The sequence below is a fragment of the Merops nubicus genome, unplaced genomic scaffold, assembly GCF_000691845.1.
Source record: "Merops nubicus isolate BGI_N331 unplaced genomic scaffold, ASM69184v1 scaffold5213, whole genome shotgun sequence".
NCBI lineage: Eukaryota > Metazoa > Chordata > Aves > Coraciiformes > Meropidae > Merops > Merops nubicus.
In genome coordinates this window covers 345,734-372,080 of record NW_008596863.1, presented here as the reverse complement: position 1 = coordinate 372,080, position 26,347 = coordinate 345,734, and the positions used below count along the sequence as shown (strand labels likewise).

The following is a 26,347-nucleotide window of genomic DNA, read 5'->3' as shown; positions in this document are numbered from 1 at the left end:
GCCACAAGAGCTTGTAAAAGAACCTCTCATCTATGTAAAAAATTACCTTGTGTTTTTTTTAATGAACCACTTTTTAACTATTCCTAAATAAGCAGTAGATGATAAAGATGGGAAGAGAAATACATAACATATCATTTTTGGTTATGAGCATACTGGAAGTTCTTAAGTTGTAAGTAATGGTTGGAAGGAATCTCTTGACTTATTTGGACTGTGTGTCACTCTGACAGGTTAACCATCATCTGTTTATTGGAAAAGGCGTTTATTTTTAAAGCTGTCAGCCACTTGTTAAAGTATTTATAAACCATAAAAAGGAGCTCTTAATTGGAAGTGTTGCCCTATTGGAAATATTCCCATGAACACTAGCAAGAATGTTTCCAAAAATAACATGTAACAAAAGAAAGAAATCTCCCTGCTCTGGGGCATAAAGCATCCTGAATTAATGCTCAGATGACACTTAAATAGTTTCTGTAATGTTCTGAGACACTGTGTTCCTAAAACTGGACAGTCTTCCCTTTTAATAACTCTTAATCGCAGTGGAACTCAAATATTGTGCATTGTACCTGCTCAAGTCACTGGGTTTCCCTGCTAGGTTCAGTGGGAACAGAATGGGTGCCCCAGAGCCCTGTAAGATACTGTCATGCAGCAGTTTGCTGAAGGCTTTTGATTTTTGGTTTGTAATATTTCAGAAGTTCTATAGAATTATCCTAGTAAACTGAATTGAGCAGCCATTTTTTTTCTGTCTGCATATGATTATAGTTTTTTTAGATCTAAAACCATTTATCCTAGGTATGTAATATATTTTATTTGGAGAAAAAAAAAAAACAAACAAGAAAAGAAAAGGTGTCAATTGATTTGCAGGGTGCCTGTATCACGGGAGCTTACTGGAATGTGCCACTAATATGTTGCTTAACTACTGGCCACTGCATCTTGTCAAAATGCTTAAAAATCCAAGTTACCACAAAGTGACATTTCACTGAAGAGCAAGAAAGAGGAAAGAAGTGTAGCAGCACTTCCATTGAAGGGAGAATATAAGACTTCTCATTCTTTGCCTGTTTTAAATTGTTATAGTAAGTAATTGACAAATGAGTTTGGAGATTTTGCAAAACTCTAATGACCTTGGCCACATTCCTCAAACCATTAGATCAGTTTCCAGAGGGACCCATTGCTGATTTCAGGAATTACTTGGAAAAACTGAGCTCCAGACAAACAGTGCAAACTGGGATCTGAGTAACTATGGAGGTATTCAAATTTATGGCAGAAGATGCTTTTGTGTGGCACTCTGTAATATACCCAGAAGAATCAGCTGGCAGGCAGGAATACCTTATTGGGCTGCTCGCTCCTCTTCCTGAACTTGTTGCATCATGCTTTGGGTTTGCTTTGCCTGCTCTTTTGTGCAGCAGCATACAGCTCCTTTGGTCAAGTGTTTGTGTAAACTTTTAGCTGAGGAAAAAGAGGAAGAGTTGCTATTATTTGCCAAGTGGCAAAAGACTAAAGGATTAAAGTGTGCCCCTGCATTAAAACTTTCACCATGGTTATCCTGAAAAAAAACCCCAAATATACTGATAACTCAGAGCTCCAGCTTCTCAGGACTATTGGGTTTGTTATGCTTCCTTGTGCAGCACCATGGCCATAGCATGGGACACTGCTTTAATTTACAGTTGGCTATTTTTCTGTCACTGCTGTACCTCCAGCAGTATCTCTATCTGCCTTATGTCTGGAGACATACACAAAGCTCCACTAACTTCCATTTTCTCATGTGAAAAATGAATTCAATGACTTAGTTTCATGTTGCTCAACTTTGTGGCTGGAGTTAATGGGCTAGACCTAATTCTAGACTGGTTCTCAATTTGTTTGATGCAGCTGATGTGCAAATCAAATAGTTCTGGCACCCTGACACTTCCTGGGAATGAAAAATGACACTAAACTAAATAGTTGTGTGAATTTCATCCCCATTCATGCAACAGACTAAAAGACAACTCACATTTGGCAACTGTACAGGAATGGGAGAAAAGACTGAAATCAGAAGAAGAAAAATGTAAATGTTCTTGAGAGAGGATTTTTCCTCAATGAAAAAACCAACCAACCAACTAAAAAAAAAAAAAAAACAACCCAGCAATGGAAATCCAGGAACTTAATCCTAGAAAAATCTAGTCAGGAGAGTATAATATTTTAATGGGATATTGAGGTCTAAGGAATAGAAAGCCTTGCAAGAGGGGGCATTACAGCTCTCTGCTGCTCAAGAGACATTACAGAAGAGTATTTTTGTCTCAAGAAGAAGATTTACTTTTGATGCAGCTGGGTGTAGATCTGGGTTGTGTCTGAACAGAGCAGTCCTGCTCCTGTCCTTGTCTCCCTTGCCATGGGTTCCTTGTCTCATTTATTGATTGTACAGCTTAACGCATTAACTGTAGCTTATTAATTTTTTGTTATGGTTAATTTTCTCTTTTTCAGATAATTTTCACTCCGTGGCTGTATGTTTGTTAGAACTGGAAAAAGTGAAGCAGTGGGGATGTATCTCCCCACCTAGAGTTTGGGGAGAGGGAAGTCAGGGGAAGAAAGCCTCGGGTTTCACTGGGTACTTGACATATTCAGATGATCCACAGCTGTCATCAGAGAATTCCACAGTGCTGGCTGTGGGTAAACATGGGCTTCTACACTGGCCCCTACATACTGTAGCTGGATCCACACCGTGCAAAGCGTAACAAGCTATAGGAGTCATATTTTAGTCTGAGACATTACAGACTAAATAGGTAGGATAATGAATGTGAAATGAAACACACAGAGACAGAAAAGAACCTGAAAAATCACATGGGGAAAGTGAATTTGGGAGTAAACCCAAGTGTTATGAATCTAAGTGATTTTTTGATTACACAGGATAAACATTCCCTTATCTCACCTAGTGGGCATGAATACTTTGGCCTTAAGCAAGCATAAGTTTCTTGTAGTGTTTTCCAGTCTGGTTACAAAAGTCTTATGGTAGGAGGACTGTGTGCTGTATCTTTCTGCAAGTCTTTGTCATGAGATGTGGCATTGCAACTGGAATGTTTATTATACTCTGTCATTATTTATACTCCATCACTTCCATTGACTGCCTGTCCCACCCGCTCCCTGGAGATTAGCGGAGTCAGGAAAAGGATAAATGATTAGCAGCTAGTCAAGGCATGTAAGAGCTGAAAGGGTCAATATAAAACAAAGGCTGCCACATATAATTCACAAAGAATGTGAGGCATTGCTTTTCAGAGGCAACATTTGCACAGCCAGGATTTTAATGAGAATGGAAAATGCTAACGTATAAATCCAGTTCTAGATAAAAATATTAGCAACAGAGGTACTGAGTGGTAAATATTTTTATCATTAAGCCTGGTACTTTGTTTCTGACATGAACTATTAAAAATCCTCCTAAAGCTTTCATTAAATCATGTCTTCAACAGACCCTTTAAAGCATGGCCCCTTGTTTGGAGAGAAATGTTAGCAAAGATGACTCTACCAACGTGTGATGATGAACGAGCTGAATATCTGACAAAATCTTTCTGTTTTCAAAGTGTGCAATGCAGATATGATCAAACTCTCACTGAAGCTGACAAAAGGGCTTCTGACATCTGAAGAAGCTGGTATTTTCTTTCAGGAGTACAGATTTATTAATATTAGCTTGCCGATGTCATAAACAAGAGTCCCATTAAGTTACCTGCTGTGCACACACAAAAGGATTTTTGTGCCTGTGCCTTGGAGACCTTACTCACTGGATGCTCACTTAGTTTTTGCTGGTTTCCTGTCACTTCAACTCTTCCTCACCAAGGGCTGCTAAAGCCCTTGTTTATGGGGGTGTGTACATGGGAGATGTGACTGTGCTTTAGCTGGAGCCCTTGGCAAAATGTCCCTGGCTTAACTGGGCTCCCAAAGGAGGCTCAGGGAACCTTCCCTGGGACCAGGAGGCCTGACCCCCCTGCAATATTCCTATTCCCATGGTGCCTTCTGTCTTTATGCTGCTTCATGTGTGTTTTTTGGCTATATCAGACCTCTTGTAATCCCAGACTCCCAAGCTTACCTATTCCCAGAAGCTAATTTTGTCCTTGGAGGTTAAGTGCAGGGCACTGATGTCTTTACAAAGAAGACAAATTCATTATTCCAAATTATTCCATAAACAGTCTATTATTCCTGTTATTATCATGCAGAGTGCGTTAAATTTTAATGTTTCATTGCTCTAGGCTGTGAAAGTCCTTGTGCTCTTCAAAAATAAGGACACAGACCTTGTTTGGTCTTTGTGCAGTAAAATTAGGATGGCTTTGTGCTTTTTCTGTCTACTTAGACAAGGTAATACACACTGATTCTTCACTTGGAAATCTACCTTGGGCTAACTGCTGTGTGCTCCGTGTGTGAAAAATTGCCTAAATAGTCTCTTTCCATAACAAATATGTGTGGATATCGATTGATTCTTCTTATAACTGTGATTTTCAGTCTAGTGGGAAAAGGAGAGATTGGCTAATTCAGACTTCATTTGTGTTTTAACAAAGAATTGTGTAAAACTGAAACCCAAACGTGCCAGTGAGACTTGCCAGTGCTGTTGGGTTTTGTAGCTTCATAGTGTTTTTGAATTCAGTGCAACTTCTTGCTGTTGCTGGTGCTTGTTATTTGTAGGTACCAAACCTCTGTTTTATGGGGTTTCAGTTTCAGCTGAGCTTTGTGAAGTCTGCTAATAAACAATCCAGGCATGTCTTTTTTGGGATATGGGTGGCTGTACTCCTGTCCAGCTGGTGCTGAGCTGACCCAGTTTCTTGTTTCTGATGTAAATTCTCTCTGCGCCAGTAACATGGGGTTTGCAAATCACAAATGCAGTTTAAATGCTAAATCTGAGTGTCTTGAATGGTTCTCATCTGATGCAAATGTTTCTTTTGAAAAAAAAAAAAAAAATAAAGCCATTAGGAGGAAAAGTCCAAGCACTGTTTTGGAAACTAGAATTGTGGAAATATTACCTAATAGTATAAGCATTCTTAAAACTGATTCTACTCCATGCATCTCTTTAAGGGATTATACTTTACTCCTGCCTTCTGGTCCATGTCACAGCTCTTGTCATTACCTACATTGTTTCCTGTTACAGAGCTCTGCATTGGGTTTGGGAAGTTGTATGACAAAGGGAAATATTTCTGCCTGTGTTAAAATACTTCAGGTGAACGGGGAGAAAAAAAGAAAGTTTTGTTTACCTTTTTCATTATGATTCTGTTGGGTTAGAAAAAGTGTCCACTTTGGAATAGCCCTTTTCAATATCAAACAGACTAGTTGTTTCCCTTTTGTATTACTTTCACATGAGTTAAGAAAAACAGAGGAGATGAAGAAAGGGTGTATAGAAGGAACATCTGCTTCTTGTTTTAGAAAATCATACATTTTAAATATAATAATGCAGAGCAGCAGAAAAAGGCACAGCAAAAGGAAACAAGAAACTTTAGCAAAAGACACTGACATCTATTTCACTAAGAAACTTTGGAAAGTTATCACGAACTTCTATTAACATGACCACAAGATCTACTTTATTATGCTGGTTGTAAAGGAGGGTGGGGTAAAGCTGAAACAATATTTCATTCATCTATCAAAAAAAGCCTGTAAGCTTCTAGCAGCATATGTGCCTAGAATTTTGCAAGGCTAGTGGACAGTTAGCACAGGCAACTTTGTAAGTTTTTAACTTTATTTGCTTTAAAAATAGTGTTTTCAGGAAGCCTAGAAGTGCAAGAGCAGTGTAAAGGAACAGAGTCTTGGATTAGAGGAATGAACACAGCAACCAGTTGTATTAATAGCCAACCTTGGCAAGTGGTATCTCACAGAATTAATTCCTGGAAGAACCAGGCCAAATGCACAGGTTTTGGGTAGTTTTATACTTTTAGCTTTGCTTCATCCATGATCAAAGATTACTTTCAGACAGGTCCAACTCAGATGTGTTAAAAGACATCAGAGGATAAAAGACAAATGAGATCTTAGGGGAGAAAGGCCCCATGAGATTTGGTGGTACGGCCTTTCAGCAACCTCCAGATAGGTCTACCAATGACAACAATGATAGATTTCCTTTCAGTTATTTATTCACTAGTCTGACAAACATTTCTTGCACTCTGAAAATCAAGCTGGTTTTCTTCTTGGTGTTCTGGTAGCTCTGAGTGTTTGCTGGATAGGGAGGGAGAAGACAAAAGCAGGAAAGCTGCTCTGCAGAGCTTTGAATTACATTAAACCAAAGTAAGGTCTTTTAAGGATTAAGTAACTGCTTCAACACGGGCACCTTGAGTGAAATAACTTGCATTTTAATTTACCTGATTTAAATTAGATCTCTTTGGAGCCAGAGTGCATTCCTTTATTTTGGAGCAGCACTATCTAGTTGGAGGCTATGCCCTTAGTCAGTTGGAAGCAATGGGGAGTGTTCCAACAAGTCTGATGACCCTGACTCTCATAAACAAATCTGCCAATAATACACAGGAAAGAAACTGGCTCTTGCTTGTTCTCTCACTTGACTTGCTAGGAGAGGTGAAAAACCATATCCCAGGTGTTTCAGCATCAATGACTTAATTCTGCAGACTTCAGTCCATCCTTGGTTGTCCAAATCACATGCAGGTTTAAAGGACCGTGTACGTTTCACATTTTTTTCTTATGTACAGATACACCTGTTTAACCATAAGGACACCTCAAAACCATCTGACTGTTATATTGCTAATTAATTAAACGAGACTATTTCTGGAGAGACAATAGTAACATTTTCACTTTGGCGTTCTTTGGAACAGAACTGTGCTTTAAGTGCATGAGAAATCATTTTTCACTGAAGAATTAAGGCAACTTTTCATACAGATCATCAATTCAATCCTGTGTTTATTGGTGCTCACATAAGGAAAGGCTGCCACACTGAGCTCCATTTTTCACTGACTAGAATTTAAATTTTTTGAACATCAAATATTTACTGATGTAACTTGATTGCTGCCCAAATTGAATTTCAAAGGTCCTAATTCTGCAGTTTCTGTTTGTGCGTGCCTTCCACTGAAATCGGCTCCATGCATGTCTAATGAAAATGAACCATCTTCTTTCTGTGGCTATTTTTCAGCCTTTCTGTGTTTTCCATTTATAACCATGATTTACAACAATATTGCCAGTATTATTAATCCAGATTGCAGTCAATGGGAGTTTGGCATGGCTTTACACTGCAGTACTGCATCTTAAACAGTTTTGGCTTCCAACCTGAAAGAATTTGGCATGCAACTACTTGTCACTGCCCTGTGTTTACAAATACATACAAAACACTCATCGTGCCCATATGCATCCAGGCCAAAGAGAAAGAAAAAGGGAAAAAACAGATTGTTACATATCTGAGATCTTTGAAACTGAGGAATGTATGAAAGCTTAGTCCATATGGGATACGTGGCTTCCTGAGGCTGAACAAGGTACTTTGTGCTCAGAAATTCCTGTGTCCAGGCCTCAGCACTGACCCATGGATGCTGTAATGTGTTAACTGCTTGAGGGACCTATGTGAATATAACTTCTGGGTTAGGGTGGGATATTTTAGCTCTAAAAATAAGGAAAAGCTGTTTGGGAGCTCTGCATGTGTGTTTAGGGAGATTACAATTTTAATTCAGAGGGTGCAGTCAGTTTCCATTGCCAAAATTACAAGTTTCTTTGAGCAGTTTGGAAAAAACCCTGACTTTTATGCTATTTAGCACCCAAATCTAAAGAGAAGTATTGTTCTTCTAACACTGCCATGCCTTTGCACCTAGCATACATTCAGCTATCACTGCCCCAGCTTCTCTAGGTGCCATGAAACCCACCTGTGCTAGGTGGGTTCAAGCAGTTAACTTGACGTGAATCAAAGAGATAAGCTGAAGAAAGATGAACACAAAGTAATAGTTTCAGTTTCTGTAGATCATAAGCAACTGTTGTACAGATGCACAGTGCCTGATAGCCCACACTGAGGTCTGCAAGTGGTCAGATGTCTTGGCAGCTGTTGGATGAAGCCCCTTGTTCAGTGCCATAAGAAAGATGGGCTCCTGTGAAGAGAGTGACATTTTTATTTAAAGGGATGTGGACTTGCTAGTCTAAGAAAGATGGCAAGATCTTCTGATGCTGTACACATTCAGAAGTAGTGAAGGGGTGTTTTGTTATATACAGTAATTAAAAAAAAAAAAAAAGGACCTGGACAATTTCCTCATCCATTCCCTCCTCGTTTTCTTTTTGTCTTTATAAAAATTCTAGCTAGTAGAACAGCCAAGATATTTTTCAGCCTGTTGCTCATGGGCTTTTTCATTACTTTTTTTTGTTCTCACACTGCTTGCCCAATACAGCAGCTGTTAAATGGAGAACTCTGAGAACTGGGGAAGCATTTGATTAACAATATTTTCACAGGAAATTGATACGTTGACCATTTTTAACCTTAGGCAAAGGAAGGATCAAATCCAATCCATATTCATACTTTCCAATTTCAGATGTCTGCATAGTTGCCGATATTTCTTTGGTTTTTTTTTTCCATTATATTGTTGTCTGTCAGAGATTTACACTCTTTATGGTATCATGGGATTTATTTTGTTTTTTAAACTGTATGTTTGTGCCATTAAGAAATACATTCAGTGAGCTTTCATGTTGACCCTGGAAGCCCACAGTGTTCTGCTTGTTGCTTCAGTGTGTGTTGGCATAGCTCTGTTGAAAACAATGAGACAACTGAAGGTCTGGCTTTTATGCATAACAAACTATAATTCCCTATTCATAAGCTAAATTCATTTTTGCACAATTTGTAACATTTTTTTTCATTACAAATGCTAGTTACATCTTAGAGTGAATCAGTCAGGCTCTAAATTAAAATTGTTGGGTGACCTATGTCCGAAGTCTTTTGCAATGCTCTTTTCTCACAGCTTGGAAAAAACCAGCCAGTATAGCCACTACAGAAACAGATAATTCTTTCTTTCTCTTTCTGTCTCTCTGTCTTTTTCCAGGGAAATAAGTAGATGAGTGTACCTTAAATTTTTAATTTTCTAGGTGATTAGGAGAAATAGATGATATGAGGTGTAATGGAAAGTTAATAAACCATCTGGTCTGGTTAGGTCATGCTAACAGTCAGGTTGTCATTGTAAGGACAGGAAATCCTTAAATTAGAAGCTTCATTTTAGTCTCTAATTTACTACACAAACCAGAATCAAAAGTTCCTTTTGATTCATACACCTGTAAGAACCTTTCAGTGGGGCTCTGAAGTGCATAAAAGACACAAGCATAGTGACAAGAGGGTTGTTTGTTTTAGGGCCTTCTCTTGCCACCTTCCAAATAATCCATGGTATTCTTGGAGGTTGAGAAGATACGGCTTCAAAACCTGTGAGTTAGACAAAATGCTGTATTTTGTAAACAGAGACAAGTGAGCTACAAATTGAACTTGAACTTTGGGAAGAAGAAGTCCAAGCTCCAACACATTGGATCAGTGGCAGATCTGACCCACAGATTTGTCCTTTTTTCCATTGGAAAGAAATACATATTAAATTAAAGGTGCACACCCTCCTCCCTTGGTGGCCACCACTATGTAGCTAAATATTTGCTTTTTAAATTAGGGGAGGAGAGGAAAAATGAACTAATCTCAAAAAAGGTTCACCACACCCTCTTCTTGGCTTCCCTTCCTTGGCAAGCCTTCCCAGCAGCAGCTGGATGACTGTTTTTCTTCTGCAATTGTGTTCATGACATTTCCTGCAACTAGGTTTTCCTGAAGGTTTCCAGCAGTCCTTTCAGCTCCACCCCCCCTCCTTTTTTGGCCTCTTCACCCACTAACCATGGCCCTGTGCCTAGTTCCCAGCGGTGTAAGAACCATATCCCCCTCACACATCCATGCATATCCTTTCTATGCTCCCAAAACACACAATGGGTTTCTGTGGTTTGCTTTTAAGTCTGACTAGTTTGCTGAGAGTCAGCGGTTAGTGCGAGGATGCTGAAGAGCCATGACATAAATAGAGACAGTCCTTCCTCAGGATACCTGCTCCATCACATGGACATAGAGTTTACACTGTTTCAAGAGGTTACTTTCCTCTTTTAATGTAATTTTTTTTTTTGAAGCTGCTGCATGTACCCCTCTTCACACAGAAGGGCTTACACAAAGGACCTCGATTAGGGAGATCTGATGCACACCCCCTGGATCACTTAGCATGCTCGTACTTTCCTTCTCCACACTACTGAAAGCTGCATAAATTATCCTTTCACAGGCTTTTATAAACACACAAGTGACTTAATCTTTTAGTGTAAAAGCCTACTTGTATATTAAGCTTTTTGTTATCAGTGTCATTAAATCAATATTCTCAGTGCTACAAGATCCCAGTCACATATAAGTTGTCACACACAGTTTAACTTAAGAAAAGCAATATTGAGGTAAAGTCAGTTCATTTTCATAGATTAGAGAGTACTTTGAAGTGGAGCTTTTGAAGATCAGGGTTTTATTCCTCATTGTACCCAGTTTCATATATGTTGTGGAGCTTTCTATTTTAATGATGATTTTGTTGCAGAACTTCAAGAAGGTCTGAGTAAATGAGTTCTATGCAGTTACAAGTGGCTCTGAAAAGCCTTCTGAGGTCTATGTCATGTGTGTTATAACATGGGACACATTCTTTAAAAGAAGTAAACAGGCAAATTTGTATGCACCTTTCTTTGTATACACATTATTTATTTATTCTTTTTTTTCCATGTGGGTTTGCACACACTTCTGGACAGCTCAGAGACCATGTAGCCTCACTTGGTGTAGTTCTTTGTGTAGTGAGTGACATCTGTGTATAGAGTTAGAGAGAGGAAAACAATAATTTCTCCATTGCCAGAGATACTTAATTGAGGTTAAAACATACATCTGGGATTTATTTATGTAAAAAGATACACAACTGCCGTGTTATGTATTCCTCCAACCTGACCCTGTGGTGCCCTTTCCATTTAGTGAATTAACAATCAATATTTATCTACAGGTTTATTACAAACCAGAAATGACAGTTCTTGTACTGTCTTATCTCTTATTACAGCAGATCTCTCCTTTTCTCTTTTTTTTTTTTTTTTTTTTCAGCCACTGTTTGTTTGTCATAGAGGTGATTTGTAATACAAGCTGACTGTAGATTCTTTCAGTTGCTTACTTCAGGAAAAGCTACAGACATGATGGACATAACATTATACAGGGTAATGGGCATTATGCTCCATGTCCTTGCTGCTGGTAAAACAGTATGAACTTTGCCAGCAAAACTCTAAATAAACTGAAGTTGCAGAAGGCAGTTTTCCAGCCACAGGTTATGGATGATTAGTCTTCTGCAGTTTCTGATCTAGTGGTCTTCAAGGATACTCTAAGCAGCAAGAGGACAAGTTAAGGGAAGGAAGCAGTTTCTAAAAGACACTTCATATTTCATAGGTGGTTTGTGATTTGGAAGGTGTGCAGGATCCCAGCTCTTAAAGGTGAGGCTTGTGGGGGGGCACTTTCTAAGCAGAAGTTCAGAGTTGATGGATCCAGCAGGGAACATACCAGTTTGATCCTGAAGTCTTGCACGGGGCTTTCACAGTGCAGCCAGTGATGAAGAAGGGCTTTCACAGAGGAGCAAGGACTCCTTTGTATTGGTTAATGTCACACTACATCTGTCTCACCATAGCTGGAAAGAAAGTGGCATGAGCAGATTGGGGGTTATGTCAGTGGGGTATTTCCTGGTGATGAGGGATGTGAATCTCATCCCATTACCACTTCCCAGTGTGACATACTCATGAGAGAGTGAAGTTTTACTGTTGCTTTGCTCCCCTGGTGGAAGGGGCTACAGGATGTCAAAGGGGAAAGTTGAGACTCTTGGCAGTAGGTGGCAATCCTTCTGCTTCTGCGGGTACCTGCCCTGCAACCTCAGCTCTTGCTGTGATGAAGGCTCAGGGAAAACACGCTCAGGCAAGAAATGATAAATCTTGTCCAGGGATGTTGCTCAAGCAGATAACAAAATTCCATTTATGTTTTCCAGAGATGTGAGTTAAGAAGTAAATGGCCTTATCTACTGCATAACTACTTGAAGTGTGTGGAAATCCAGTACGAATGTGTGAATGTCCCAGCTTAGGCAGAAGTGCTTAATTATCACCAGTAAGGAGGGAACTGTGCTACCTCGTGCCTGACACTTGGTTTTGGACTTGTGGGAGAGGGGAAGGCAAATTGCATCAGGGAATTCTTGCACTTGGTTGAGTTTCAGCATGCTGAGGCAGTGGGGATTTTTTTTCCTTCTTTCTCTAAAACAAGGTTAGCAATACTTGGTTATCTTCTGGCTTGACAGCAGAATTCTGTTGCAATAATCCAAGGACTGTTAATTCACCAGTGATTTGTTTATGTTGAAGACTCGTGTGATTAAAAAATTGCCTTAGAGTTGAACACAATGTGGACTTCAGGGATATCTGAATTAGAAAGGGTAGAACAGATCCTGGAGATCCTCTAGTTTGCATATTTTGTCTATAACAAACTATTGCTTCACTCCAATATAATTTGAATTATTTTGTCATGAAACTGGTGTAACAGAGTTGAGAATGGGGTCTCAAAGCTCCCTGAATGGAGGAGGCTGAGTTAGTTGCTAAAGCTGTTTAGGGAAGATAGAAATTATGTCATTATAATGCTAAGATGTGTTAAAATATAATCTTGAATTATGGCATTGCTCTTTCAGTTTGATTGTATGTTTTAAAACAATCACTATTGTAGAAAGAAAAGGTCTGTGAGTTGGCCACTGTAATGCACATATTTCAACATAATTAATCTTAAAATGTGAGATTTTTATTACCCAATGAGAACAAAACCCAACAAAGCCAAATATATGCTGAAGAATAACACCATAATCTTGCAAAAATTAACACATATATTAGTGCTTATAGCCAATAAATAACTCTGGTTTGCTATTTAGTTAAATGGGACACAGATTTCTCACTCAAAGTGACATGATTTTAATCCCAGTGTGTAAAATTAAGGCTGAATACCAGCATTTGCATGTTTCGAGTTTGTGTTAAAGCTACAAGAACTGACAAAATTTGCTTTCAGTCATGGTGTGTTAATCTAAAATATGTCTGTTGAAGTTATTATAGCAATGAGAATTTTTAGTTGAATAGTGGAATTTAGTCCTTTTTAACCATTCCTTCAGGGCTTGTATTTTCTTTCTTGCAGACGCCCAGACAATACAGCCAAGCTCTGAATAAGAGTAACAGAGTTCATCTTTACTGTGCATTTCTGGACTACAGGTATGTTACGTAATTTCAAATTCTTTAGCTTTATATAATTAAACTAAGCTTAATTTGTGATGCTATACATTACCTATATTCTTCTCGTTCCCTTTCATTCATGGAAATAGTTAAAGAAATGGATCCAGTAGTTCAAAAACGCCACAATCTGATACTGGCTTCTTACAATAGATAAGAGACTTGTTATTCACAGACCCTCTGTTAAGTAGGTAATTGAGAGATGGAAAAATTTTGGAATCAGAACTGTAGACTGACACAAATCGTGCTTATCTTGGTTTATGAATATGTACACTTGGGCAGGCACTTGGATGTTTTATGATGGCAAGCCTCCAGCAGAGCCTTTGTTTTCACTGGATCTGTGCCTATGTCGCAACATCATGTGAGATTAGTATTTCAGAGCTGTGAATTTTGGCCAATGCATAGAATGGAGAAATATTATGCCCCTGAATGCAAATTATAATAAAAGGGAAACAAATTCCACCTTAAATTTCAGTCAGAAAATAGGAACTATGGAAAAACAGTAGCTATTTTTTTTTTTTTTAGCTCTGAATATATTTCATTTGGTTTTGATTTTCAAACATGCTGCTCTTACTGAATTGATTGAGAAAGAACACAAATAGTGAATTTTGAATTTCATGGGGATTTACAGTTTTTGAGCTGTAATGGTATAAGCCTAATGGATGTAGCAATGGCCCACAAAGCTGTGACCCCTCCTATCCGGCATACACATCAGAAGGTCACTGTAATTGTTTTATTGAAGTTTTGTTTTAAGTACATTGAACTGTCCCAGCTGTCAGCAGTTACTCGTTGTTATGGTTACTCACAAATTACCATAAATTAGAAACAGATTTTACTGAAGCAAATTAATATGGCTGGAGCATTGTTCCTGTGCTGTTTTCCATTGAGGCTTGGGCCCTTGGGGCTTTGCCTTAGGATAGAAACTGAAATATGAAATCTGTCCTTCCAAATGAGCTTTATTTGTGTCAAGATGGTCTTTATTCCCTAGTGTATGGTAGTTAAAGAATAAGCAATTGGTTTTTGACCTGCAACAGTCTTTGAAAAGTCAAGGAGGTCCCAAAGGACAGAGGGAGGGTGAGTTAATGCCTATCTTTAAAATAAGCCCCAAGAAAAATATGGACCACTCAGTCTCTCTTCAGGACCCAGAATGATATCAAAAGTAATAAATGGTTAATAAGCAGTCAGTTTGGGTGGGTGAGCAGGGGTGCCAGGCCACACAGCCAGCCCACCTATATCCTCAGTGGAGCAGGAGCTGCGCTTGCTTCCTCTGAGAATGAAGGGTCAAAAACCAGTTGACATGGAGGGGTCACTAGAAATCATGCTCAGAGGAGTGGTGAAATGCTATAAATGGATTGCACAATGTAAAGAAAAAATGTAGATATCATCCATTGGTTATAAAACTGGGAAGAAATACTTAGAGACATTCATGTAGGCATCTGATCTGGGACTCATTCCGGTCAATATTCTCTTTAACTATATTCATGATGGAATTGAGAAGACACTGGCAGTGTTTGTGGATGTTCCTCCCTGAGGTGGCTTTCAAACAGCTTTTATCTCCTGTATAGTACACTGCATGTGAGATTACCCTGATAAAATGCATTTTGACAGCGATGATGTTCCATTTTTGTGTGCTTTGCAGCAATGGAACTGGTGTTTGGTCTAATGAAGGTTGTGTGCGTGAGAGTGGGGACCTCAACTACTCAGTGTGTCTTTGTAACCATCTCACCAACTTCGCCATTCTGATGCAAGTGGTGCCTCTGAAGGTGAGATTAAGCAAAAGAGTAAATCTATGTGTTCAAAATGAAGCATAAATATATCATTTGCATCCTCACACCACATCACTAAGGGATTGGCACTGGGCATTTTTGCCCAGTTCAGATTTACTCCACATCTTGCTTTCTGTGATGATGTTTTAATACTTGTTGGTTGTATTTTTAAAAACTTTTGGGTACTGAAATGGAGCATGAAGTGAAACGCATCTATTATAGGTGGGAATTCTCTTTAATTTATTCTCACCCTTTTGGCATGATTTCTTGAAGTACTAGGCAGGAAAAGCGCTAGAGGACGTTGTACAGATGGCCCTGGCTTTTATGATTAATTTTCAAGACAGGGACAGCTGAGATGTGGCTGTTTAAGGGTTTTGGTAACTAGACTTGTGGAATATGAACAGCCAAGCTTGAACTCCATGTGAAGCAAGGTCTGCTGCCAGCTGGCCCCTGCCATTGTCTCTGCCAGCTTTCCAAGTGCCTCCTCGCTGCTGTTTCTTCAACTCATTGCCAAGCAGAGACTTGTGTAGAGGAGGCATAAGAAATAAAATGCTTTAGAGTTGAGAGTGAACCCCTTATGCATAGTCTTCTCTGTGCTTAGTACCTTTGTCCAAAGAGTATCAAGGAAGCCTCTTTTCAGATGAAATACAACATGTTCCCTGTTTACCCAGGACTTTATGCTTCCTATTCATATTCATCATTGTTTTCAGATGAAATTTTGATGGCAAACGTGTCGCTCTTCTCACTATATGTGTTCTTCACTTTGTGACTCCTTACAATACCTTGACATTTCTCAGAGATGGAGCAGAGTGTCTGCTTCTTGCAGGTGAAGTGCTGTTTTGTGCCTGCTGAAGGATTCCACCTCAAAACTCAGCACCAGGCTAGGTCAGTCCCATTCTGGGTCTTGGCAGACAAGCAGCACTGCCATAAGCATGAAAAATATGTTTTCATTGCTTTGTTTGGGTGTGCTACTATCAGGGAGGATCCAATGTAGGTAATGATGAAGCCCTGCTCAGACAACCCATGGTTAATAAATAACGAATGTATAATAGAAATAATTTACAAACCATACATTTAAAGAAATATAAACTAATTATCTATCAAATTTATACTCTCTGGCACATTCTCAGCTTTCTACAGAGACCATCATAATAATATAAATTAACAGACTGAAGAAGAGCTTCACTAGGACAGTAGGATTCCTACTGTCACATTGATCAGTGTGTGCTGCCAACAGGCGTGGTGTGGTACAGCTGCAGTACAGCTCGAGGGGGTTTGGCAGCTCTGTTGGTGTGGATACATTGACCATGTCTCTGGCTCCTCTTAATTGGTTTGAATGATGGGTTTGCTCTTCTTTTAGACAGTAGACACAGTTTTTATCTAATTGTTATTAACTTTATTATCTGTAAAGCACCTAATGACCCGAGCGGGTTTCCAAGTATTATTTTTCTAGGAAATCTTTGTATTCATAAGAAACTGGAACTTTCCTTGAAGACTTTCCCATCTTGTAAGACAAAAGCAAGATGGGAGAAATGTGCTATTTTGAAAAGCAATGTACAGGGATTTAGCTAGGATTAAACAGGGTTGCCACCAATTAAATGCCAGTGAAAGATCAGTTGATTTTCCACTGGGGAATAGTTCGGAAAGGTCTAACTTTCAAATAAACAGGCTCAAGGTCATCATGATTAATTAGATGCTGCAGTAAGTTCCAATATTATGCAATATTAGTAATTGGAGATCAAATTATATCAAAGTCTTTGGAATCAAGATTTCCTAAAGGAAATGTATAACTAGGAAAGGCTGCATGAATGGACTGTTCCTCACAGTCGCTCAATGGTTCTACTTTCAATATTTTCTCCCTTCTTAACTTTTCAGTCTGATGCATTTGCATCTACCAAAGTTTGCATGGAATGGTTTTGCATTTCTTTCCTTTATGATAATTTAGAAAACAAAATGAAAGTGCTGCTGAGATGTTACATGGGTGTGTGAGATGGACAGACCTAGTCACGCTGATGCATAAAACCATTCCCTATGTGGCACATTACTGTAAAAATCTGTATAAAGTAGAGCTGTTTTTTTTAAAAAATTGAAAATTTATTCCCATCATTTTCTGTTGTATTTTGAACCCTCCCACCTAAATCCCAACTATGGACAGAAAAAAGAAGGGAATTCTTCTGTAGAGCACAGAACCTGATCCATGCCTTGCCGTGGCTGCTTTGCCCTGCCCTCCCACCACCTGCAGAAGGCTGATGTCACGGCATGGTGACAATGAGAGTGGGCTTACGTGGGCTCTCAGGTCATATTGCCACCGACAAGCCAACGAAGGATGTCATCCCTTCAGTGTGCTCTAATTCCAGTTCCTCTTGTTTCTCAGTTCCTATCGAGTAGTCCCTCTCTCCGAGTTCATCAGATTTCATCTCAAGTCTTTGACCAAGATATACATTTTCAATTGACTGTTTAACATTATGTTGTGGTAGTAATTTTTTTAACCAGTGAAAAAAATTGTTATCCTCATCATTTTGTAACTGGCATGAAGTTAATATTCAAGCAAAGACAAGCTGCCTGGCTTTTGAGCTATACAAGCAGACAATGCTCAGTCACAAATTCCTAAAACATTTGCTAAGTATTTGCTTTATGTGTCTAAGCAATAGAGCTTACTGAATCAACTAGACAGTTGGAAACTTCTCCCAGGCGTCCTTGGAACCCTGTTAAGTAAATGTTAAAATGCTGTGGATTTTAAACACATATACATGTTTATTCACCATGTTCTGAAATACATAAGCCAAGGTTCAGAGGGCCCATATAAATCAGCCCTTGGAATACTCAATTGTCAGTGCTCCAAGAAATTGGTGCAGTGATGTTATGTTCGATCTTGAATTTTGTGTTTTTCTTTTCATAAATGGAGTTAACAGATAATATGAGACAAGAAAAAGAGGGTGGGAGTATGCAATTGCCCACATCTGAACAGTTCTATTTATATAGATATTATATAGCTGTGGCTGTATAAATAGAACAGAAGTTTTTCCACATGAAGATTATTTTTGACAGAACATTTATTTTTTGTCTAGATTCTGTTTCTTACAGAAAGGGCTCTGCTTTTAATGAACAATGTAAATAAATTATTGGAAATGGATTGCCTGAGAAGTGGAGAGGTTTTCATCAAAAGTGGTATTTTGGTACAAAAAAGTTAATTCATTCTTCAGGGAATTCTACTTTGGGTGTTTTATACTTCCATTCTCCTATGGAAATCATAATTTCCCTTTGTCCTGGTTCCGTGTAAAAAGGGGTTCAGGGCAGGACCCACACGGAACAGAACTATGTACTCGACTCTTCCCCACCCCCTTGAGAGAGAGAGAGAGAGAGAGACACTTTTTAAAAAAAATGAAGTATATTGTTCAACAAGGAACAGAAAATGAAAAAGGGAGGTAAGGAAAATAATATATATAAAGATCAGGGGAATAATACAAAAGATAAAATATACAAAACCCTCAGAAATGGTTCCAGGGTCCCACGGAGTGAAAGGAGAACTTTCCTCTCTGAGCTCCAAGGCCGGAGTGAAACAAGAAACCACTCCCTGCCTCTTATCAGAGTGTGTGTGGGAAGGGGAGGGAATACAATAGTTTCACCCCCACCCGGGGTCCTCCCAGTTGCTGGAAGGTCACGACCCCATTCCAAGCCTCAAACCACAACACCCTTTCTCTCTAACACATGGATAAATGCAGCTGACAGGGTAGCACAAACAGACAGACATCCTCTCCAAGGGCACCATAACAGCCTTTAACCTGTTGTATCAGTCAGTAGAACAGTAAAACCAGGTATGAATAGTTCTACCACCCCTTGCAGAAAGACAAGCAGACGCACAGGAAAGAAAAAAAAAAAAAAAAAAAAAACCAACAAAAAACCCTAAAGAACACACCCCCCCAAAAAAAACAACCCACCCACACCAAAAGAAGGAGTATCAATAATTCTAAAGAGATCTAATACAGACCAGGATGTATGCATTGGGTTCAGACCTGGGAGAACTCTGCTGATGTGGGTATCCATGAACTCTTGACATCAGTTCAGCGCAAGTGTTCTGACTCTCTCAGATCCTCCATGGGATTTATTTTCTTTTTGCTTAAAAAAACCAAGAAAGCATAAGCTTTCCATTAATGAGACATTAATTTTTTTTTAGAGTGTGCTGTTCACAACCAGAGTCCAGCAGATTCTTTGAGTTCAAAGAAAGCCAAGGTGTCTCCAGGCAACAAATAAAGAAAACAAGTGACCTTCCTCAGAAGTAGCTTGTCACATAAAAAATTCTTATGGTGAGCATTTCTGATGACCAGAGCTGAGCTTGTCTGATAACTATTTGTCAAGGATGGTGACTTTTTCTTTGGACTTATGCTAAATTCAAGCAAGAATCTCCTCACTTAACTTCATCTCTTTGTTTCCTCTCATGGTTAAGTCCACTTACAGAACAACAGGATGATGCAGATCTTGTCAGCTTTGATGTACAGTGACCCTGGCCCAGTGCCTCCCTGTTGGCTGGTACTGGTCTGGCTCATTTTCACAGCTTCACCAATATCCAGCAGATCTGTATATATCTGCAGTTGGACTTGATGATCTTAAAGGTCTCTTCCACCCAAACCAGTTTCTACGGTTCTATGTTATACTTACACAGTTTGTGCTTTTCTTGTGGGCATAAATGCCTGTATAAATCTCAGATTAAAAATCTCAGGATCTTTTATTGTTGCAATTTTATTATAAGACACAGAACCGTGTTAGTACTGTATGCACCTGGCTTGGAGGGGGAATTACATCACACACAGATTTCATTCTATACTAGTGAGACATTCAGAGGAACAAAATTGTAGGATGTTTTGCAAGTGATGGTGCTTTCTCTTGAATTCTTGAAGTTTTATGAGATGAGGGATGCTGACAAATTATTAGACATTTATATAGTAGACTGTCAGGTGGGGCTAATTTCCAGGTTGCATAGAAATGCAAGAAAGTTCTTAGGAACAAGCTGCAGTTTCTTGAGTTTTCTTCTTAATCTTCACACAGAACACGTTAAATTAATTCAGTCCTTATTCTTCTGTATGCCAGCTGGAAGTAACGTCAAAAGACTAAAACCTACTGAGATGAAAAAACATTTTTATTCCAATATTTCAGAGTCAAAAATTGAAAGAGAGAGGTCACAATGAAAAAATTTAAATTCTGGAATTTTAACTTAAATGTGACAAAATGAATCCACTCTGATACCTGTGTTCTATACAGCAGCGTGTGAAGAAAAAGAGTTTTGAATGCCTTGAATTAGCTAAAACTGAGCTCAGATTACAGGTGTAGCTGAGCACTACTCCAGATTTCATACCAGTTTCAGCAAGAACTTGAATGCTCTAAAGGCACAGTGGTTGTGAAAGAAAGGCATGAACAATACTGCTGATTAGCTGGAGATCCAGGTATGCAGTTCAGCTGCTTTCAGAGATGCAGGGCACTAGCAGGAGTAACAAGTTTATTTCAGGAATGAAATAACCATCTTGGAAAAACTTAGAACCATGTGGTGCTCAGATGTCAGCCTGGCACTGACCCGTCAGCCTGCTGATGAATTGGCCCACGTGGAACGCCAAAATTATTTGTGTCTTTATCACTCTGCTGTTATGGCTGTATCAGGGCTGGCCCAAATTCATGTTTGCTTGCTGAGATTCATTTATCATCTTGATTTTAACTTCAGAAAGGATAGCATTTATTTGGAGTTTTGGAGATCAGTGATCATCAACTGCTTTAAATGAATAAATAAATTAAATGAAGGTAAAATGCAACCAAAGATGAACAGAGTGTTCCTGAAGGGACATGTTCAGCCCTTGATTGCCTTCGTAAAGTTGCATGGATGAAATTAAGGTCAGCACATGATCAGAATTTGGAAACTTGGTTAAGAAATCTTTTCACAACTCTGATCAAGTTAGTAAGATTGAGAATTTTACAATTCTATCTCCCTAACAAAATACGTGAGTGGAGCATTCAGAGCAGTTCTGTGGCATTAGCTAAGGTGTGTGGCCCTCCTCTGGGAAACTCATTGCTCTGGTCAGACTCCTCTTTCTGATGAGGGAAACTGAGGCAGAGTTAAAGAGTCCCTCATAGCAAATCGTTGCTAAGGCTGCACTCCTGGGGATTCATGTCTGTCCTTCTCCTTCTCCTTCTTTTGCTGCTTCTGGTGCAGTCAGGACAAACCCATCCTGCCAGCTGCCCTGCAATGTTATCGTTGGGGAGACAATGGTGCATTAGTACAGCTGCAGTAGGAAAAATAAATAATCCATTTAGCCTGACGTGTTTACACTGGTTTATGTTTGCTTCTTCTGGAGAAAGTCCAAGTAGAGGGCACCCAGGGTGATGTGCTCCCTGCGGTGCTTTTCTTGTAGTACTGTAGTACAACAGTCCTCCACTGTGCTGCAGCTTGAACCTGGATGAGGACGGCAGAGGATGGAAGATGAGATGTCCCCTCAAGTAGGCATCCTCTGCTGGCACAGAGCCTGGGGAGATCTCAGCCTGCAACACCACCTCCTGCACCCAGCACCCAGAGGTACCTCCCATTCCCGGCGTGGGAGGGACAGATGAAATCTGTCAGAGAGAGGGATGTCACAAGGTGCTTCCTAGACAACAGGAATCAAACCCAACGTGGAATAAGCCACATTTCAAAAGCATTCCAAAGAAAATTCAGATGTTATTATTTTATTTTGGGCAGCTTTACTTCCTCTCATCAGTCAGTGGGGCCCTGTGCTCCTGCCAGGAAACGTGCCAGCCATCTGGCAGTTTTTATTTTTATAGCTATCCAACAACTACAAAGCATGCCAGGCTATTTGGACCATCTGCCACATAAATGTCATTTCAGCAAAAGGATGGTGGACACCTGGGGACCCAGAGTTCAAAAATCCTTTTAAAGGGGAAATCGTCTCCCACAACAAAACAGAGTTTGAGGTTTGGGTCCCTCTCCCCCAGGTGACCAATGCAGGACACAACTGTAATATTTATGGCTCCTAGACTAGTCTCTTAAACTGTTTTTATTTCCCCCTGTTTTTTCCTCTTTCTTTCTTTTCCAACTATGAGGGTATAAAAATTACTGCTATAAAGTTCACATGTGGATGGAGGTTTTCAGCAAAGTAATAGTGTAGTACAATCCGTGGTAGAAATTGTTCTGGTTTTTAAACATATTTTCTGTATTTCTAAAGCTAGAAATGACTTTGGTTTTCATCTCATTTATAGCTCTTGTTCCACAATTCCGAAGGGATTATCAATCAATATAGTTCAAGCTTCCCACCAATCGCCTTGAAAGCAGAGAACTGTTTACAATGGGGAAAATATTTTAAAATGTCTGATCTTGCAACTGGAGCTTTAGAGACAGCCCATGACATCTTTAGGGAGCACAGGACTTTGAAAATGCTTGGAAAGTTGGCTATGAGGTTCTGTTTACAAAAGGAAAGACATCCCAAATTTCTTCTTTGGAGTAACGTGTGTTTTTTTGTTTTATTTTTCACTGTTCTAGCTGGATTTGACAGCAAGTTTTGGCAATGTATGGCTGCCCAAGAACAAAGTGCATCTCTTTGTGTTTATAAAGGCTGTTTTGAAAATGTTCTAATATCGTGAAATGCTTTAAAAATATGTGGGATAGGTGTGTAATTTGTAAGTTTGAAGCATTGTTTTTGTAAATCTAATATTGCAGTTATTAATCAAATGTTGCACTCGGGGGGCATGAAAATAGAAGTCTGAAATTATAACCTTTTTTTCTTAAATTTTTCAACTAGCTGAGGTTCAGATTATGTGCACTAATAGGACAATGAAACGGAAATAATGTGGCATTCTCCAATTTCTGCTGTTTTGTAATTTTAATATAATTACTTCTCTCAGCATGCTTTTCAGTGCTGGGAACATAAAAAGAATAATGCCTTAGTCCAGTAATTTTTCTTTTGTGTTGCATATTTAAAAATTGGATAGGCATTGCAATTTTTTTTTGGTCCTTGTTTATTACCATTGACAGTTTATTTAACTGAAGAGATCTCTACAGACAGTTTAGACAGCTCTTACCCATCAGATGAACAAAGATAAATCAGCACATGTGTTTATTCTAGTATTGGTTTGTAAACTTTCTTTGCTCTTTCTCACTCCCTCCACTTCCCCCTCCATTTTCTTGCTGTGAATGTCGTCCCCACGGAGGAACACGTCTCACTGATGTGTTCACAGTAAGATTGTGCATCATAGTTCTTTTGTCCTCATTATAGTCGTGCTCATCTTTCCTGAAAATTGGGCACTAATCTTGATTTTTAACTTGGAGCCATTGTTCATTCTTTCGCTATTTCACTTTTATGCCAGCACAGCTCTGTTGATTTCCATGGAAGGAAATAGTTGACTTTCTGGTCCTGTCCTTAATCCCATAGAATTACATGGAAAAACTTGGACTAATGCTGCAGGATACAAAATCCCTCGAATTCCTTAGAGAATTGTTTGGCAGTTACTGAATTTCACTCAGCAGAGGAGAACAAACCATGACTTTTTATTTTGGAAAAGCACAAATATTTAAGAGTGCTATAATGGTCAAAAGAACTCTTTTGTTTGAGGAGCATGAAACAGAACTCTATTTTAATCAGAATGCTTAACAAAATAACACAGACTTCCTTTCTATGATGAAAATGAAAGCACTGAACCATTTGGCAGCTGGGTCTTCTTGCTGACTAAAGGATTTCCCCATGCATTATAAAAATCTTATGATACTTGAACCTTTATCCATCACAGATACTCTGTTGAGTATCTTTAAATTCAGCCCTTCCATACTCTTGAGTTCAGTGTGCCTCCTTTAATTGGCCTTTTTATGTCCTTTCTCCCCAAAGTCTGGTGTAAGGGAAATTCAGGGTACCTGGAGACTCTTGGCTGTGTTGCAAGGCACAGCTAGCCACAGTCCTGAATTGAAATGGATGTTTCTGAATCAAAGCCCAAGCCTGGGATGAGGGAGGTAGACATACCACTTTTCATTGAATTTTACTGGGAGCTGAGTATTTAATTATCCTCAACTGCTCTGAAAAATCTGAGTCTGGCAAGAAACCATTATTTCTCTGCCTGCAAGAGCCCGCTGGACCCACGCTGGGTTTTATTCTCCTCCTAGCCCTCTCTGATGGACTTCAGTGTGCTGTTAATTGGAGAACAGGATGAGTCTGCTCCTGCTGGAACAGAAAGCAGAGAACAGATGTACAAGTCTTAGGTGTGTGAGCAAAAGTAGCTCCTTCGGTTTCACAGAGGCTAATCTGCTGTAAATGCAGCATTTAGCATTTGTGGAGAAACACGGCAGAAATGAATGCAGAAAAAACACACTACTTTGTGTTATGCAGAGATATGAGGACGAATTTGCAAATATCTGCTTTTCTGATCCCCAAACTTGATTATAATTTGGTACCGCTTCACAACTTGAGTCCTTCTTCCCTGCCATGCTTCTTTCAGGCTTCATTTGAACTAAAAACTTGCTGAGTGTGATTTGTAATGAGCAGATTACCTACTGTTTGATAACATCTTGCCCAGGACTACTTTAGAAGACAATGTGGGCTTTTAAAAATACTAATTAATACCTTGGTAAAGGTACTTGGAAAATTCTAATTTTTTCACGTCATAGTGAAGTTTTAAAGAAGCAGCCACCAGGTCGGGCTGGCTGTAGGAAGACATGACTTTAATCCTGAAAACCCCCTTCGAAGCACTTTATTGCTGATCACCAGGAGCTGTGGACTTAATAGAGAATGGGAATTCAAAAGCAGTTCTGCTGAAAATGGCTGATAAAGATGATTGTGCTGCAAACCGTGACTCTCAGAGGCCTTTTTTTCTCTAAACTCACTGTACCTGGTACATTGTGGTTTGAGGAAAGAAGTCTGAATCGTCAGACTTTTTTTTTCTGTGAGCAGTGATTGCGCAATGCCATTAGGTACAGCCCCACTCAAATCACTCTTGTGGTCTCAGGGAGTAGACTGAGGCTCCTGAACACCAATGTTAATTGGAAAAAAACATGATGTTATGTACCTAACAAAGTGCTTGGCAAGCTGAAGGAAAACAGAGATTTGTATTGTTATTATTATTCAATATATAAATAAAGGCCTCACTGGACTGAAATTGAATTTCAGCAGCCTTTCTGGAGGCAATTAAAACCATTAGCGTCATCAGGCAAGGCCAGCGATTTAATGTCTCTGAAACACTCAGGCTGCCAAAGTTAATTATTCATCCTTTCCTTAATTGGATTCAGATTGCATTTTAAAGGTGCAGCTTCAATAGGGTTGGCTGAGCCTTAATATTTCACCCCTACCTCTCCTTCTTTCCCTTCCCTCTCCCCAGGAAATGTCTCATAAGATATTGTTTCAAACCTTTGCAGAAGGGTTTGAGAGTGGATTTCAGCCCAAGGCAGTGGCTGATCATCTCACAGCAGATCTCAATCTGCTTGATAAACAGGGTAAAAAACACACATCACTGTAAGTAACTTCATGGTAGAAATGCTTCTTTGAGATGGAAAACTGACCAAAAGGAACACTAAAATATACCTTGCTGTTATGCTTGGACTTAAGGACAAGTACAATTTTTGTGTCTTAAACTTCCACTAAACAAAAAACTTTGAGTTCATAAATACATACACTATACAAGCACATGCAAAAATACCATATTCTGTGTTCTACTGGTAATTAACACTAAAATACAAATGATAGGTATGATATAGTTGTTAGGTTGCAGGGGCTTTTTTTTTTAAAGGCTCTAAACCATTTTTTGGTTCAAGAACTTGTCTTTTTTTGGAAGAAGATGAGTTGCTTCTCAGAAAGGAGATTCCAAATGTAGTTTAGACAATGAAATTACTGCTTTTGATGACTAAATTGTGAAGTTGTAATTTCACATATGGACAAACTCTTTCAGGATCAGCTATTGCAAACCTTGTTTTAAGTATTTGAACTCATCTTTTTGATGTGAGACCCTTTTGTCTCACTTGTTGCCTCCCAGCCAGACATGGAGGGGTATTTTGCAGTATGTAAGGAAGAAAATTTTAGATTAGTACTTGCCCAAAATATCCCTTCCTCTGAGGACAAGCCAAAAGTACCTCCTTTGCAAAGCAGAAAACAAGCAGTCAGATCCTTGAGACACGAATAATGAGAAAAAAAGGGGCAGGAGTGCAAATTTCACACAAAAGAACGTGACACCTGAAAGGGACACTGGCCCTGTCTGGCCCAGACAGATGCTCTTCTCTGACCAGTTGCTATTTTGTGTTCCTGCAGCCCATCTAGCTTTTTGAGGGGTTGTTGTGCTGTGTTGTGTATACAGTTGCTCATTAGTGTTACATAAATAAGTAGGTTTTCTGTTCTAGATACTGATCAAACAAT

At 39.2% G+C, this 26,347-nt stretch overlaps 1 protein-coding gene across 1 annotated transcript in view; it reads left to right on the top strand.

The window, feature by feature from the left end:
• Window positions 1-26,347, top strand: part of GPR133 (G protein-coupled receptor 133) — a 149,292-nt gene that overhangs the window by 67,263 nt on the left and 55,682 nt on the right. The window contains exons 14-15 of the mRNA XM_008936510.1: window positions 13,127-13,200; window positions 14,858-14,981. Coding sequence (XP_008934758.1) covers window positions 13,127-13,200; window positions 14,858-14,981 — 198 coding nt within the window. The remainder of the gene's footprint in view (window positions 1-13,126; window positions 13,201-14,857; window positions 14,982-26,347) is intronic.